Source organism: Amblyomma mixtum, chromosome 9 (assembly GCF_055824585.1).
Source record: "Amblyomma mixtum isolate Tamu chromosome 9, ASM5582458v1, whole genome shotgun sequence".
NCBI lineage: Eukaryota > Metazoa > Arthropoda > Arachnida > Ixodida > Ixodidae > Amblyomma > Amblyomma mixtum.
This window is the reverse complement of record NC_143020.1, coordinates 29,068,426-29,081,462: the sequence shown is the minus strand read 5'-3', so window position 1 is coordinate 29,081,462 and position 13,037 is coordinate 29,068,426. Positions and strand designations below refer to the sequence as shown.

Below are 13,037 nucleotides of genomic sequence, written 5' to 3'. Positions count from 1 at the left end.
ATTAGGCTCGACTTACGTCGCTAGAAAGCAGTAGCTGCGCCAACCACCTGCGGCCTAACATTGCTTCGCGATCTCGCGCCGTCCGTGTGCGACGGCGGTGCACATGAACGGCGGCCTGACTGGACTGGATTGTACTGGGCTGGATTGGATTGGATTGGATTAGAATATATTATATTAGATTAGATTACATTACATTACATTATATTACATTGGATTGGATTGCATTTGATTGGATTGGATTGGATTGTATAACAGATGCATCGCCACAAGTCTAACCACAAGCACCACCACCAGCTACACTACCAGCTGAACCATGGCGTAGGTACGGATATTGCTATGGCAATTGCCGGGCTTAACCAAGCTAAGCCACAGCGAATTTTTTTCATTCGCTACACAGGCAAACTCAACAAACTCGTTTAAGGCGACGTGATTTCTTCATTGTTTGACCAGTCGGGAAAATGTCCCCGCTATATTTTGTATCACTGCAGTGCGGTAGACAAGGATAGCTTCATGGCATTCACATTACAGGCTGTACAAAGCTGTGAGCCTTGTAGTGTGATTTTTTTTTAATTCTACAATGAACAAAGCATCCGACACTACCTCCTGGATAGAGGCAGGAAGGTGGTTGTTGTTGCTGAAGTAGACAGGAAACAAAGTAGCCATGCTAACTCAATCCCCTGACGAGCCGCCTCGGCGGTTCAGTGGTTTATGGCGCTCGGCTGCTTTCCCGAAAGACGTTGGTTCGATCCCGGCCATGGTGGTCGAATTTCGATGGAGGCTAAATTCAAGAGGCCCGTGTACTGTGCGATGTCAGTGCAGGCTAAAGAACCCCAGGCGGTCGAAATTTCCGGAGCCCTTCACTAAGGCGTCTCTGATAGCGTGAGTCGCTTTGGGACATTAAACCCCAATAAACCAAACCATAAACATTTTGCTCGCTAAGTAATGCGAAATCCCCAGTCGTACCCCGTTCCTAAGAAAGAACTTTGTTGTGTTATTATTGCTTACACTCACTTTCAGTCTCAGGATCTTCTAAAAAGCTTTATACAAACGCTTGCGTAGCTTTTGCTCGTAGAATAATATTTGCAGCAAATAGAAATCAGCAGCGTGTGCGCATGATGCGCGTATTTTAGAACAATTAAATTCGCTAATCGGCCCCACCCCTCACCTGTTGCGGTCAGCAAACAGTCGCTTAACCTTCGCATCAACCCCTGTTCCAACATGTATCATGATGACGACAAGATCCAATCTTTCCGCCAGAGCGCGAGCTCCAACCCTACATTGTTGTTGCTTTGTTATCTGCCCGAAATATACCGACACAGCCACAGAATAAGCCTGAATAAAATGCGAGATGAGAAAGGTGCCTTACGGTTATGGTCGGTCTCTGCTTGGCGTGCTTTAGTTTACCTCGTGCATGGTAGTCAAAAAATGGCCGAAGACCAATTTTCTTCAAAATATTCTGGCCGCTGTCATTCGTATTTTCATCTGGTTCTGTCTTTACCGCAGGCCACTCCTCAAAGCCCAGTCTCTTGAGTGCTCCTAGAACCACCGCCTGCAGTTGGTTGCTATCGTTTCCTACAAGAGGCACAGCAGATTACCGAAATGATTTCTAGCGAGGAATTCAAGCAAAATTCTGTATTTGTGCTGGGCTTGACTGAGTGCTAAGAGCCCTACAACTTTAAAGCAATGGTTTTATATAGGGCATCTCCGCATGTCCTAAATCTTACATAAACTTATTTGATGTGTTTATTAGCGCGATAACGTTAAACACCACGTTACGCACAAAGTCCGGCGTTGGAGCTGTCGGCTTTGTGAGCGATAAATAGGGTGACGTAGAGTGGCCCAAGCACCCATCCCCGGAGAAGCAACCTAGGTCGGCTAAGTAGATCACGTGATCTTGTGGTGACAACACAACCTACCCACCGGACTGTGAGCGTACTAACCACCCTCGTAGGTGGCAGTTAAATTAATGCTTGATCGGTGGGGTTTGCTCGGTAAGAGAAACTTAGTTCGCATAAGACCCACCGGTGGCAGCACCTGCCATCGCATGGCAGCTGTGTATCCCTCAACGGCTGCACCAATGCATAAGGAGCGGTATGAGAACTCCTAGGGACATATGAATGTAAAGTTCAGGATGATCAATTCCGTGGTAGCTCAGTGGTTACGGCGCTCGGACGCGGATTCGATCCCGGCCGCGGCAGCTGAATTTCTATGGAGGAGAAATTCTAGAGGCCCTTGTACTGTGCGATATCAGTGCACGTTTAAAGAACCCCAGGTGGTGGAAATTTCCGGAGCCCTCCACTACGGCGTCCGTCATAGCCTGAGCCGCTTTGGGACGTTAAACCCAATAAACCAAACCAATTCCGCATATATGGGCATTAGCTCATTAAACCTATCGCGTCATATCGTAGACGGGGTACTTAAAAGTCCCCTCCAATTTTACCGACGTCATTTAAGGCACAAAATCAATGGCGCCACGCAATTCTAAGTTTCTGGGCATCTCTTGTAGATATACTGTATTTAAAAATTTAAAACAGTCGTTCAAGACGCAAGCAGAACAAGCAGTGGTGCAGACTCTACGCTTGCATGCTTAATGGAATTGATCATGGTTGCATTCATTTCATTGCAAATCTCCGTTACCAGGAATTCAGCACAAGCCCTTCTAGTTGCCTTAAGTGGCAAAACTGGGCGCACTGCTCTTAACACCAAAAATAACACGCAGGCTTCATCTGTCATGTAACAAAGAGCATGACCAAGTGCCTCCCCCTGAAGCACTATGGGCCGCTAGGCTTAACGGCTCTGGCTTTGCAGTCTCCCAAATTTCCCGTAATGTGTTAGTCATTTTAGTAGTCTTACCTGTTCAATGTGATAGAGAGAAAGCAAAAAAAAATGGCAGTACATACTAAATTTAAGAGTGGGCAAAAGAGGCGACGGGGGCGTTTCGACCAGAAACTTGTCGAAACGTAGGCTGTCTGACTCATGATTGCCTCCTGACCGTTCTGATTTGTACAAGTTGGTTAAACAATTTTAGGATGTTTTATTGCTTCTTTAAGCGAAAATCAAAAGGAAACTGAAGCCAGTCGCCTCTTTCTCATGATGGGAAAGAAGGCAGCAGCGTGTTCGCCTGAAAGGTTTTAACTAACTTACGTGCCAGCTATATGGGCAACCTTGCAGCGCTTCTGTTGAAATCGGCATCACATCGTTTATCTCTGTGGGGAAGAGTGAACCGTTGGGTGGTAGGTGTTGAAAGAGCTATGGACAACGATCGGAAGCTGTCCCTGAGGCGCTGGCGGAGGCAACCTTCATGAGCCCCCGCACGCCCAATGACAGTGTAATCGCACTCGCTTGCGCACGACGATTGACTCAGTGCCTGTCCCAAGTGGCTGCGCAGCCCGAGCACGCGGTACAATGCATGTTGGACGACTGTACAGCGTTGGCGCTGTTCGCGTGACATCAGGAAACTCGGCACATCCGAGAGCGTGTCCCAAGAACAGATGTGAAAAGGTGCATAGTTTACAACAACTCGCCGCTCATTCAACTCCATCAGCACAGAGCTTTCAAAACAGTTTTTAGGGATGAGATTTTCAGGATGTCTTACCTCTCGCCAAGCAAGACTTGTAGGCTGCCCTGAATTTGTCAGTAGCGCTCAGTGGTCGTTGCCCCGCCTCGTCTGAATATTTCATGATATCTACAAAAAATAAACACGATCCATCAGCCAGAAAATTAAAAAAACAAGCCGACTTCACCGAGTATTCCCAGGCACTTGTCACCAAAAAAAAAATATGCACAGCGTCTATTCGGGGAAATTAAATAACACGGGACAGCAACAATATAACAGAAGACGGAAACACAAATCAGAGGCCAGCAATTCACTGCGATTTTGCTACGTTGCTAAGTTCATTAAATTTACCACCCCAATCCAATTCTAAAAAATTCTACAAATTCTACAAATTCTAAATTCTACGTTGCTAAGTTCATTAAATTTACCACACCAATCCAATCCTAAAAAATGCACTGATCACGTCACCCACATGTGTATCGTCGAGCATCGATAATCCGTGCAAAGTAGGTATCCCCCACGTCCGCACTACATCCTATCAGTATTCATTCATTCCTAAAACAGCAACAGAGTGGAATCGTCTGCCTTCCGCGTTAATACTTACAAACAGTGTCGAAGTTTGAAAAACTTATGCTTACATTACAAAGCATAGAAGTTTTTTTGTTCTAACTTCTTTAGTTTGAAAGTTTTCAGTTATATTGTTGTGTGTTTTATGTAGTTTCATATTGCGTTCTACTTTCTCCATTTTTAACGACCAACATTACCGAGTGTTGCCACTTCTTAGCTATGTTTCTCATACAATGTCAGTGCTTTCTGTTTAGTTTTAGGTTGTTATCCCCCGTTACCGTCTGCTTTTCAGACGAGCCCCGGGAATAATCCCCTGTTCACGCCTGTATTCAGTTTTGCCTGTCTTTTTGTATATGTCGTTTTTTTTATTTATCCCGCTTTCCCGGAATACTGTGCCATAACATTAGCCTCTGTTAATTTTTTGTCTCTTACATTATTTCGAACTGTTTGTTACGTATGTTGCACTCTTTTTTTGTTTTTTTTTTTCACTGTATCACTCGCCCTCTGTAATGCCCTCTGGGCCAGGAGGGTAACTTGAAATAAATAAATAAATAAATAAATAAATAAATAAATAAATAAATAAATAAATAAATAAATAAATAAATAAAAGGGAAACTGCATCCGTGATACGTCTAACGAGCCTACCAGCTGGTTACCTAGAGAGCTAGGCAGCCGCCCAGCACGCTGCGACGCATATGCAGATGTGCTCCTCGGAGTTGAAAAATGCCTAATCTTTACGGACCACCACGATCAGGACATAGCCAAAATCTTTGAGGCCTTTCACTTCTACCAACAATGGGATGCATGTGTCAGCGAAAACTGAGTTCCTTTGCATGTGAAAGAATGTTCATGTCTTCAGGAAGGCGTGTATCTCTTTCACGCCATTTTTCTGTGTTTTTGTTTTTGCATAAACCCTGTTAAGAATCATTAAATATCACGGTATATGTTAGCGAAATAGCGTTTAATGCCCCGTTTCCCTGTAAATCCGGCGTCCGCGTTGTAGGCGTCCTGGTCGAAAAATCACGACTACGACTCTGGCAGATGGTGTCCAGAGAGCCACCTATAGAGGCTGGTGGGCCACCTAAGTCAGGAGACCATTCGACGTCATCACAACCTACCAACCGGATACTGAGCAAACTGCCCATCGTAGCAAGCGGCAGTTAAATTAATGACTGGTCGCCCCGGTAGGGCAACCTGTGCCACACAAGGCCGACCGCTGGGAGCACCTGCCATCGCTGGGTAATGGAGCGTCGCTTAACCGCTGCAGAGCTGCATCAGGAAGAGTACTAGGACTCCCAAGGATCTATGAATGTAAAGTAGAGAATGACCTTCTTCATATCTGAGAATTAACCGATGAGGTATATGTGTACCTGGCGATTTTTGTGCGTCCTTCGTTTGTGTTCCCGTCGTCCTACTCATTATTGAGGTGCGCTATCTATTTCTTTTCATTATTTATGCACAGACACAACCAATCTGAAAGCTGACATTTCACTGCTACTGCGTTCAGTCCGTGATTACTCGCCACACGTGAGAAGTGGGGTCTACAAAAGCGACTTCCCGCTGGACGCATACTCTAGTCATTGTCTTATGAAGTTGCGTCAAGATCACTTCTAGACGGATCGCCGCGGTGACTCAGTGGTTATGGTGCTCGGCTGTTGACCCGAAAGAGGGGGTTCGATCCCGACCACGGCGGCTGAATTTAGAGGGAGGTGATATGCTAGAGACCCGTGCAATATGCGATGTAAGTGAACGTCAAAGAACCGCTGGTGACCGAAATTATCCTCATTGGTACGTTAAACACCCACAAACCAAACCGAACCATAACTTTTGAAGCGTACCCTACGTATCGATTTGGCGCTTGTGCATCAGTAAACAAAACTTGGTGACTCTCCATTTCTTGATCCCCCTTACTGATCCCCTAAAGAGAATTATCGCTTTACGTGGTCCTTTGCAGTGTAAATAAATTACAGGCTAGGAGGCCGAACTATTATGGAGGGAAGCAGTATAATAACGAGGGTACGCAAAGGCTGTTCAAGATCGAAGAATTATCGTTCACTATCGCTTACAGGCGCACAAACGAGCCCAGGCTGACGCCCTCACGTAGAAATGACACGGCATTGTACGTTAGTACTGCACCCCTAAGTACCTTGAAGCTCCCTCAGTGCAGAGCTCTTCATGACTGAGGGCAGCACACGTTTGCCCTGCTCTTGTTCTCCACACACAAAGGAGTGGAAGTCTTCGCAAGGATTCGCCTTCCCCAAGCCATCGGCGATGATGTCCGCTGAGCGTGTACGTCGTCGTTGTTGTCATGCGAACGAAGAAAACGTTAATGTCAAAATCCAGACAGTTTCCTCAAACATAACATTGCGAAGTTCACCCAAGCAGTTTCGTTGAAAATATTCCTGCGGCCCGGAGCATAAAATGTCATTAATGTTTTTGAAACATTTAGGAGATGGAAATTTAGGCTGCAAAACATGATTCAAGTATATTTACAGCGTTTGGATTGTCTAGGTGTGTAGTGAGAAATCTCCAGTACAGAGAAAGTTAAATTTCTGAAGCAGAAAAGAGATTTAGAAGTTTCGTCGCACTTTCAAGTACTAATAAATATCTAAATGTGTTTTACCCCTTCTTCAGTTAATCTGTTATCGTAGTTTTTCCCGAAGTGTAAAACGTACTCCCAATGACACCCACCTTTTTGAAAGCACGTAAAGAGGAGAGAGAGAGAGTACAGTCTCTGTCAAAAGTAACCAGGCTGCATTGTTTGCTTCTATCTCGTACAGCGGGGCCCTTACAACATCCCTGAAGCTGAAATGGTCGTTAAAGGTAAGGACTGGGGGGTCTTCTTACCTTGAAACACCTTTTGATCTTTAGGAAAGTCACAAGGGCTACACTATACAAGCTAGAAGCAAACCCAACCATGCAGCCTGCTTACTTTTGACAGAGACTGTACGTCTGTGGCTGTATGTACAGGATAACCGCTAAACGTAGCCGAGAAAAGCCTTTATACGACCCTTAACATCTGTTCATGGCTGTCGTGCCTAGGCCGCCATTTTCCACTGTAATGGACGCATTTTTCTCTGCCGAGTCTGAGCAGAATAATATTATGAGCTCATAATCGCTTGGCTTACGTTTTCCTGAACCCATCGTTCGTTATATTCTCATTCCCCATCCAGTCGCCTGTTATGAACAGCAATCCTGTGCGCCCTATCACTCGCCACTTTATATACTAGCACCATTTAGAAACTTGGAATCAAAGCACACACGCCCCAAGCGAGCGTCGGACAAATCGCGTCGCAGAATGCTCTAGCAAGTAGTGCACTGCACGGGCTCGGGCCGGCCCGAAAGCCCGGGCCCGGCCCGGCCCGCGGGCCGGGCCGGGCCGGGACATGATCTGTTTTGCCGGGCCTGGGCCGGGCCCGGGCCTGAAGTTGCGGGCCAGGGCCGGGCTCGGGCTTAAAGATGCGTACCCGAGTCAGGCTTGGGTCCGTACATAAACGGCTGGTGTCCGACTATTCATTCACTATTGCAGAGTGAAATACACAACTGCGGAATTGGAGCAGCGACACGGATGAGCTGTGGGTTATAGTATGCGCGGAGAAAAAAACTAAGCTTTATTCATTGACTTATATATTTCCTTATTTCCATGCCATGGTGGCTTAGTGGTCAAGGCTCTTTATTACTCAGCCGGGGAACCAAGGTTTGCTCCTAGCGTCGGCGACCGCAGTTCTGTTTAGGCGGCAGGCACGACAGCCATGTACTTTGCAGTATCAGTGCTCGTTGAAGAAACCCGGGTGGTCGAAATGATCCGGAGCCCTCTGCTTCGGTGTCTCTCACAGCCTGACTCCCCTTGGAACATAGCTTTTATTTTATAGCTATATTTTTCTCATGTCGAAAAATTTCCAAACTAAAGCGCGTTGGGTTTCTTTTTGATCGGCTCACTGGAACGTCTCGTAAATGAATTAGCCAAAAAAGCTCGCGAAAGTGTGTAAAGCTCATTTCATAACCCCATCTATCCCTCCTCGCTTCTTGAGCCTGGTTGTCATGACAAGTGCTGCCCTGTAAGTTATCACGTGGTTCGCGTTATCTTCTGCTCCACCAGTAAGAGTAAAATTCAACCGGTTTTATTTGGTCATTGATCGTTCGTCATCCCAAAACATACCAGCACACTATTAGAAATGCATTCGGGAAGAGCATGTTAGTTTAGGGTGCTTATAGTCTTCAAACACACACCGTGAAATACACAAGCCTTTTAGCTTTTCGTTTGTGCGGAAAGGCGACCAATTCGGCTAAGTTGAACCTGTGAGATCGCGTTCACTAAAAAAAAATGTCATCCCACTGCTTGTTAGGCAGCTTTAATGTTTATACTTCGTGGGCGCCAAAATATAACTGATTAAAATCATGTGGGAATGAAAAGTAGTCCATTACGCGCGCATGCAGCCCTTTTTATTTGACTCTCGGAACTTCCGAGTTTATCTTTGCGCACCTACACGAGATCACTGTCCAAAAGATGGGCCTGGCGAGCACAACTCTTAATCACTTCCTTCTGGGTTAAAAAGAACCAACCTTCTGTAAGCCAAACTGTGGTTTCAGAACCTTTGTCGGCCAGTTTCTTATCCGTCTAGTAGCAGTGTACTTCCTCAGAGTGAGCAGTATACCTCAAATGATACTGCGAAACGGGCCGGGCCGGGTCCGGGCTGGGCTTCACTCCGGGATTCACGGGCCGGGCCGGGCTCGCTAGAGCGATAATCTAGCGGGCCTGGGCCGGGCCCAGGCTTGAAGCCGCGGGCCTGGGCCGGGCTCGGGCTTCAGGTCTCGGGCCCGGGCCGGGCTTGGGCCTGAGATTTAGGCCCGTGCAGAGCTCTACTAGCAAGCGCGCTCTTAGAAACTGCGGAGTTCGCTGAAAACTTCCAGCCGCTTTTGGAAAATCCCTGGGTTACTTCTCTAAAGCTGCCAACACTGACCTTTCCTAAATGCTGTGCTTCGGAGTGAATTACAGTTTATTTAACGCGCTTTTGCCTGCTTTTGGTTGAGCGTGCGTGCAACGAGCTTGAAAGCTTTTTTTTTTTTTGCAGCTTCGTTGTTCAGGGCCGGATGTCGCGCTTGTGTCGCTGAATACATAAGTTTTCCGCACTCTCCAAGGATTCCTAAAGACTTCTAATTATTGTCCTGCGCGGCCAATTTCCCCATCAAATTGGATTAAACGTCCCGGCTCCCGCCTTTCTTTATATTTTTACTCACCTCCGACAATAGGAACAGTCAACCAACGCGTGGAGTGCCTTTCAGCCAGTCGCGTGGCGGCATACCACTCTGTCATCGGCGGAGTGATACCTGGTAATACGCGGAGTGGTCTGCGAGAGCAGAGTTTGCGCGCATTTTTATTTCCGTTGACCTAATTTGCAGCTATGTTGTCTGCGGCGAAAAATATTTATTCGCGGAACCGTAAAAAAACATTACAAAAGCGAAAGCGAAGCCCGCACACGACTGACTTAAAGAATCTCGACGCGTTGGCTGACTTCTTCTTGGTTTGGTTTAGTTTTATTGGAGCTTAACGTCCCAAAGCAACTCAGGCTATGAGGGACGCCGTAGTGAAGGGCTCCGGAAATTTCGACCACCTGGGGATCATTAACGTGCACTGACATCGCACAGTACACGGGCCTCTGGAATTTCGCCTCCAACGAAATTCGCACACCGCGGCCGGTATCAAACCCGCGTCTTTCGGGTGGTGGTGGTGGTGAAAACATTTATTACGAATGAACAGGAGGTATGTTTGGATCAGCCCGTAAAGGACCGATCCTTAGTCGGGCGCGCCCGACTAAGGCTTGTTGGGCCTGTAAGTCGTGGCAGCTGAGCAGGGTCGCCTCCCAGTCCTCCCGGGATGGGTTGGGGATGGGGGGAATAGCGGGGTTGGAGGGGCAGGCCCACACCACGTGATAGGTGTCAGAAGACACTGCACTACAGTGTGGGCAGCTGCCGCTAAAGGAGGGGCCAAAATGTTTTAGCGGTGCCGGGCACAGCAATGTATTGGTGAGAAGGCGGAGAAGGAGCCGCTCATCCGCCTTCTTCAGGCCTTTTCATGGGCTAGGGTAAAGGCGATGACAATTTTGATAATATGTGGTAATATCTTTGAATGTATAGACCGGATTAAAATCGGGTCCCTGATCGGATGGGGAGGAGAAAACAGCCCGGTGAGAGAGCGCGCGGGCGGCTGCGTCTGCTGCCTCGTTTCCTGCCAACCCCTGATGAGCAGGGGCCCATATAAGGTAACGGTGTGCGGGGTCCGTATCCCGTATGCAATTTTGGTATATTCGATAGGCTAGGAAGGGAGTGCAGCCTTGTTCGACGTTCCGACAGGCCCCTCGAGAGTCGGTGATTATGTATTTTGAATTGGAGTGTGAGGCCGCGAGAGCAATCGCGACCTCTTCTGCTTGTGTTGCACTGCGGGCTCTGAAAGTTAGGCCGTTAACTGTGTTGCTGTTGTGAACTACCGCGGCCGTGTAGTTCCACGTGGTGAGGGCCGGAGGCGTCCACGTAGTATACACCTGTTTTGTTGCCATAATATCGGGCTAGCGCTTCCGTTCGTGCCAGGCGCCGACCATTACGGTCTTCATGTGACATGTTTGCTGGAAGAGGCCGCACGTGGAGGGCACGTCTCCACAGTTCCGGGATGCGAAACCTGTCTTCCATTGGAGGGGAGTGTTGGATATGGAGTCGAGCAAGAAGGCGGCGACCCGACTCCGTTAGCGACAAGCGCGTGTACTGGTTTGTAAGGTGCGCCTCCCGGAGCTCCCGGAAAGTATTCACCACCCCAAGAGCCATAAGCCGGCTGTTTAAAGTAGTGATGGGGAGGTCAAGGGCACGTTTAACAATTTTGTGAAGGATGACCTCAAGGGCGTCGTCCTCTTGTTTCCGTAGGTGGAGATAAGGAGTCGAATAGAGAATTCGACTAGTTACGAAGGCGTTTGCCAGCCGCAAGGCATCCTTACTTCGTAACCCTCCGCTTTTGATGGAAACCCGGCGGACCATGCGGCCCACCTGGTCCCCCGCCTTACGGAGTTTGGCCAATGTAGTGTCTGGCCGCCTGTGTTTGTGGATGCAGAGTCCGAGTTCCCGTATCTCATCACTTTCGCGTATGGGACCACTCTCAAGAGAGAGAGATATTTTAGTTGTGCACTTCTGTGAGGGGCGGAGGTGCCCAAATTCCGATTTTTGAGGGGAACATTGAAGACCGCAGCGGCGGGCGTAGCGGTCTACTATCGTCGCCGCTGTTTGCAGGCTGGGTTCAATGTCTCCTGTGCTGCCCTGCGTGGCCCACAGAGTGATGTCAACGGCGTACAGGGCGTGCTGCACGCCGGCGACACCACTCAGCTGGGCCGGCAGGTGCATCATGGCCAGATTGAAGAGCAGCGGGGAAAGTTCCGCTCCTTGAGGGGTTCCCCGCGTGCCGAGTAGGTAAGGACCATGGTCTCTATCTTGAATTAGAATGTAGGATTGACGATCCATTAAAATTGGCTTATGTATTGGAATGTGTTGAGGCCACAGTCGGTGTGACTTAGGTTAGTGAGTATGAACTCATGTGTTACATTGTCAAATGCCCCTTTAAGATCCAAGGCGAGTACTACCCGGTCATTATGGGGGCATTCGAGGGGGTCAAGGACTTCCCGATTGAGTTGCAGGAGGACATCCTGTGCGGATCTGTGTATGCCGAATCCGAACATGGTGCTCGCAAAGACTTGCTTGTGTTCAAGATATGTAGATAACCGATCCCGCACCATCGTCTCCATTAGTTTGCCCACACATGAGGTGAGAGAGATAGGGCGGAGGTTATCTGTGTCAATTGGTTTACCAGCTTTAGGAATAAAAGTGACCAAAGCTGTTTTCCATTCGATAGGCAGGGGGTGTCCCTGCGCCAAATCGCATTGACGTATTCCAGGAGGGATTGGTATGCCAAGTCGGGCAGGTTCGTGAAAAGCTTGACGGTGACCTTATCCCGTCCTGGCGCAGTGCCCCGTTTCATTTTCGCGAGAGCCGCCCGCAGATCATGGAGCTGGAAAGGTTGATCCAGCTCCGTGTTCTCTCTGCCTGCATAAGAGTACGCAGATCCACGGGGGTCTTGGGCTGTACACAGATACTGGTCCCGAAGTTTGTGTGCCAGTTGAGTCATGTTGCCAGGAAAAGCGTGCAGGGCTCGCTGCAAATGTTTTTGTGTTTCGGTTCGTGTTTGGGTTGGGTCGATTAGGGCTCGAAAGAGACGCCACGTGTTTCGGCTGGACATTTGTCGCGCGGCCGTGTTGCATCTATCTACCCAGTTGGAGTCGGCGAGTTGGGCCGCGTACTCTGCCGCTTTCTGGGTAAGCTCGGCAATTCGAGCTTTAAGCTTTCTATTGTGTTTCTGGCGTCGCCAACGGCGGACGAGGCTGCGACGGGCTTCCCAGAGGTGTAGAAGGTGGTTATCCACATCTGTGACCGCCTCTGAGAGCTGGATGTGTGTTTCATGTGTGTTTCAGCTGTTGGGACCATGCTGTGTAGCCTTGCGCGGAAATGGGTGTATTGTCAAGTGAGTTAAAATTTTAACTGAATTTCGTCCAATCTGGGATATGGGCTTGTGTTCTGGGATGCTTGAGGGGGCGTGTGCGTAGTGTAGTGTTAATGATGCAGTGGTCGCTACCGAGGGTCTCCTCGGTGTTGAGCCAGTCTGCGTGTCGTATGTTGCGAGTGAAGGTTAAGTCCGGACATGTATCCCGTGTCACGGAATTTCCTAGCCGGGTTGGGTGGACAGGGTCCGTGTGGAGGGTTAGGCCCAACGTGGACGCAACCTCCGCCAGCTTACGCCCGCGCGACTTCTCCTTGCGATACCACCACACCTGACTGGGAGCGTTAAAGTCGCCCACAATCAGCAGGGGATCGCGGCCCGCTA

At 48.6% G+C, this 13,037-nt stretch overlaps 1 protein-coding gene across 6 annotated transcripts in view; it reads right to left on the bottom strand.

The window, feature by feature from the left end:
• LOC149328624 (neprilysin-2-like) overlaps positions 1-13,037 on the bottom strand; it is a 71,712-nt gene that overhangs the window by 48,477 nt on the left and 10,198 nt on the right. For 5 of the 6 annotated variants that reach the window (XR_016285404.1, XM_089558894.1, XM_089558898.1 and 2 more), the window contains exons 5-7: positions 6,270-6,404; positions 3,596-3,685; positions 1,367-1,572 (exon numbers count right to left, since the gene is read on the bottom strand). Coding sequence is in view for 5 of the 6 variants with exons in the window: in XM_089558894.1 (XP_089415020.1) it covers positions 1,367-1,572; positions 3,596-3,685; positions 6,270-6,404 (431 nt within the window). In the remaining variant the exon portion in view is untranslated. The remainder of the gene's footprint in view (positions 1-1,366; positions 1,573-3,595; positions 3,686-6,269; positions 6,405-13,037) is intronic. The other variant, XM_089558899.1, reaches the window with a different exon arrangement.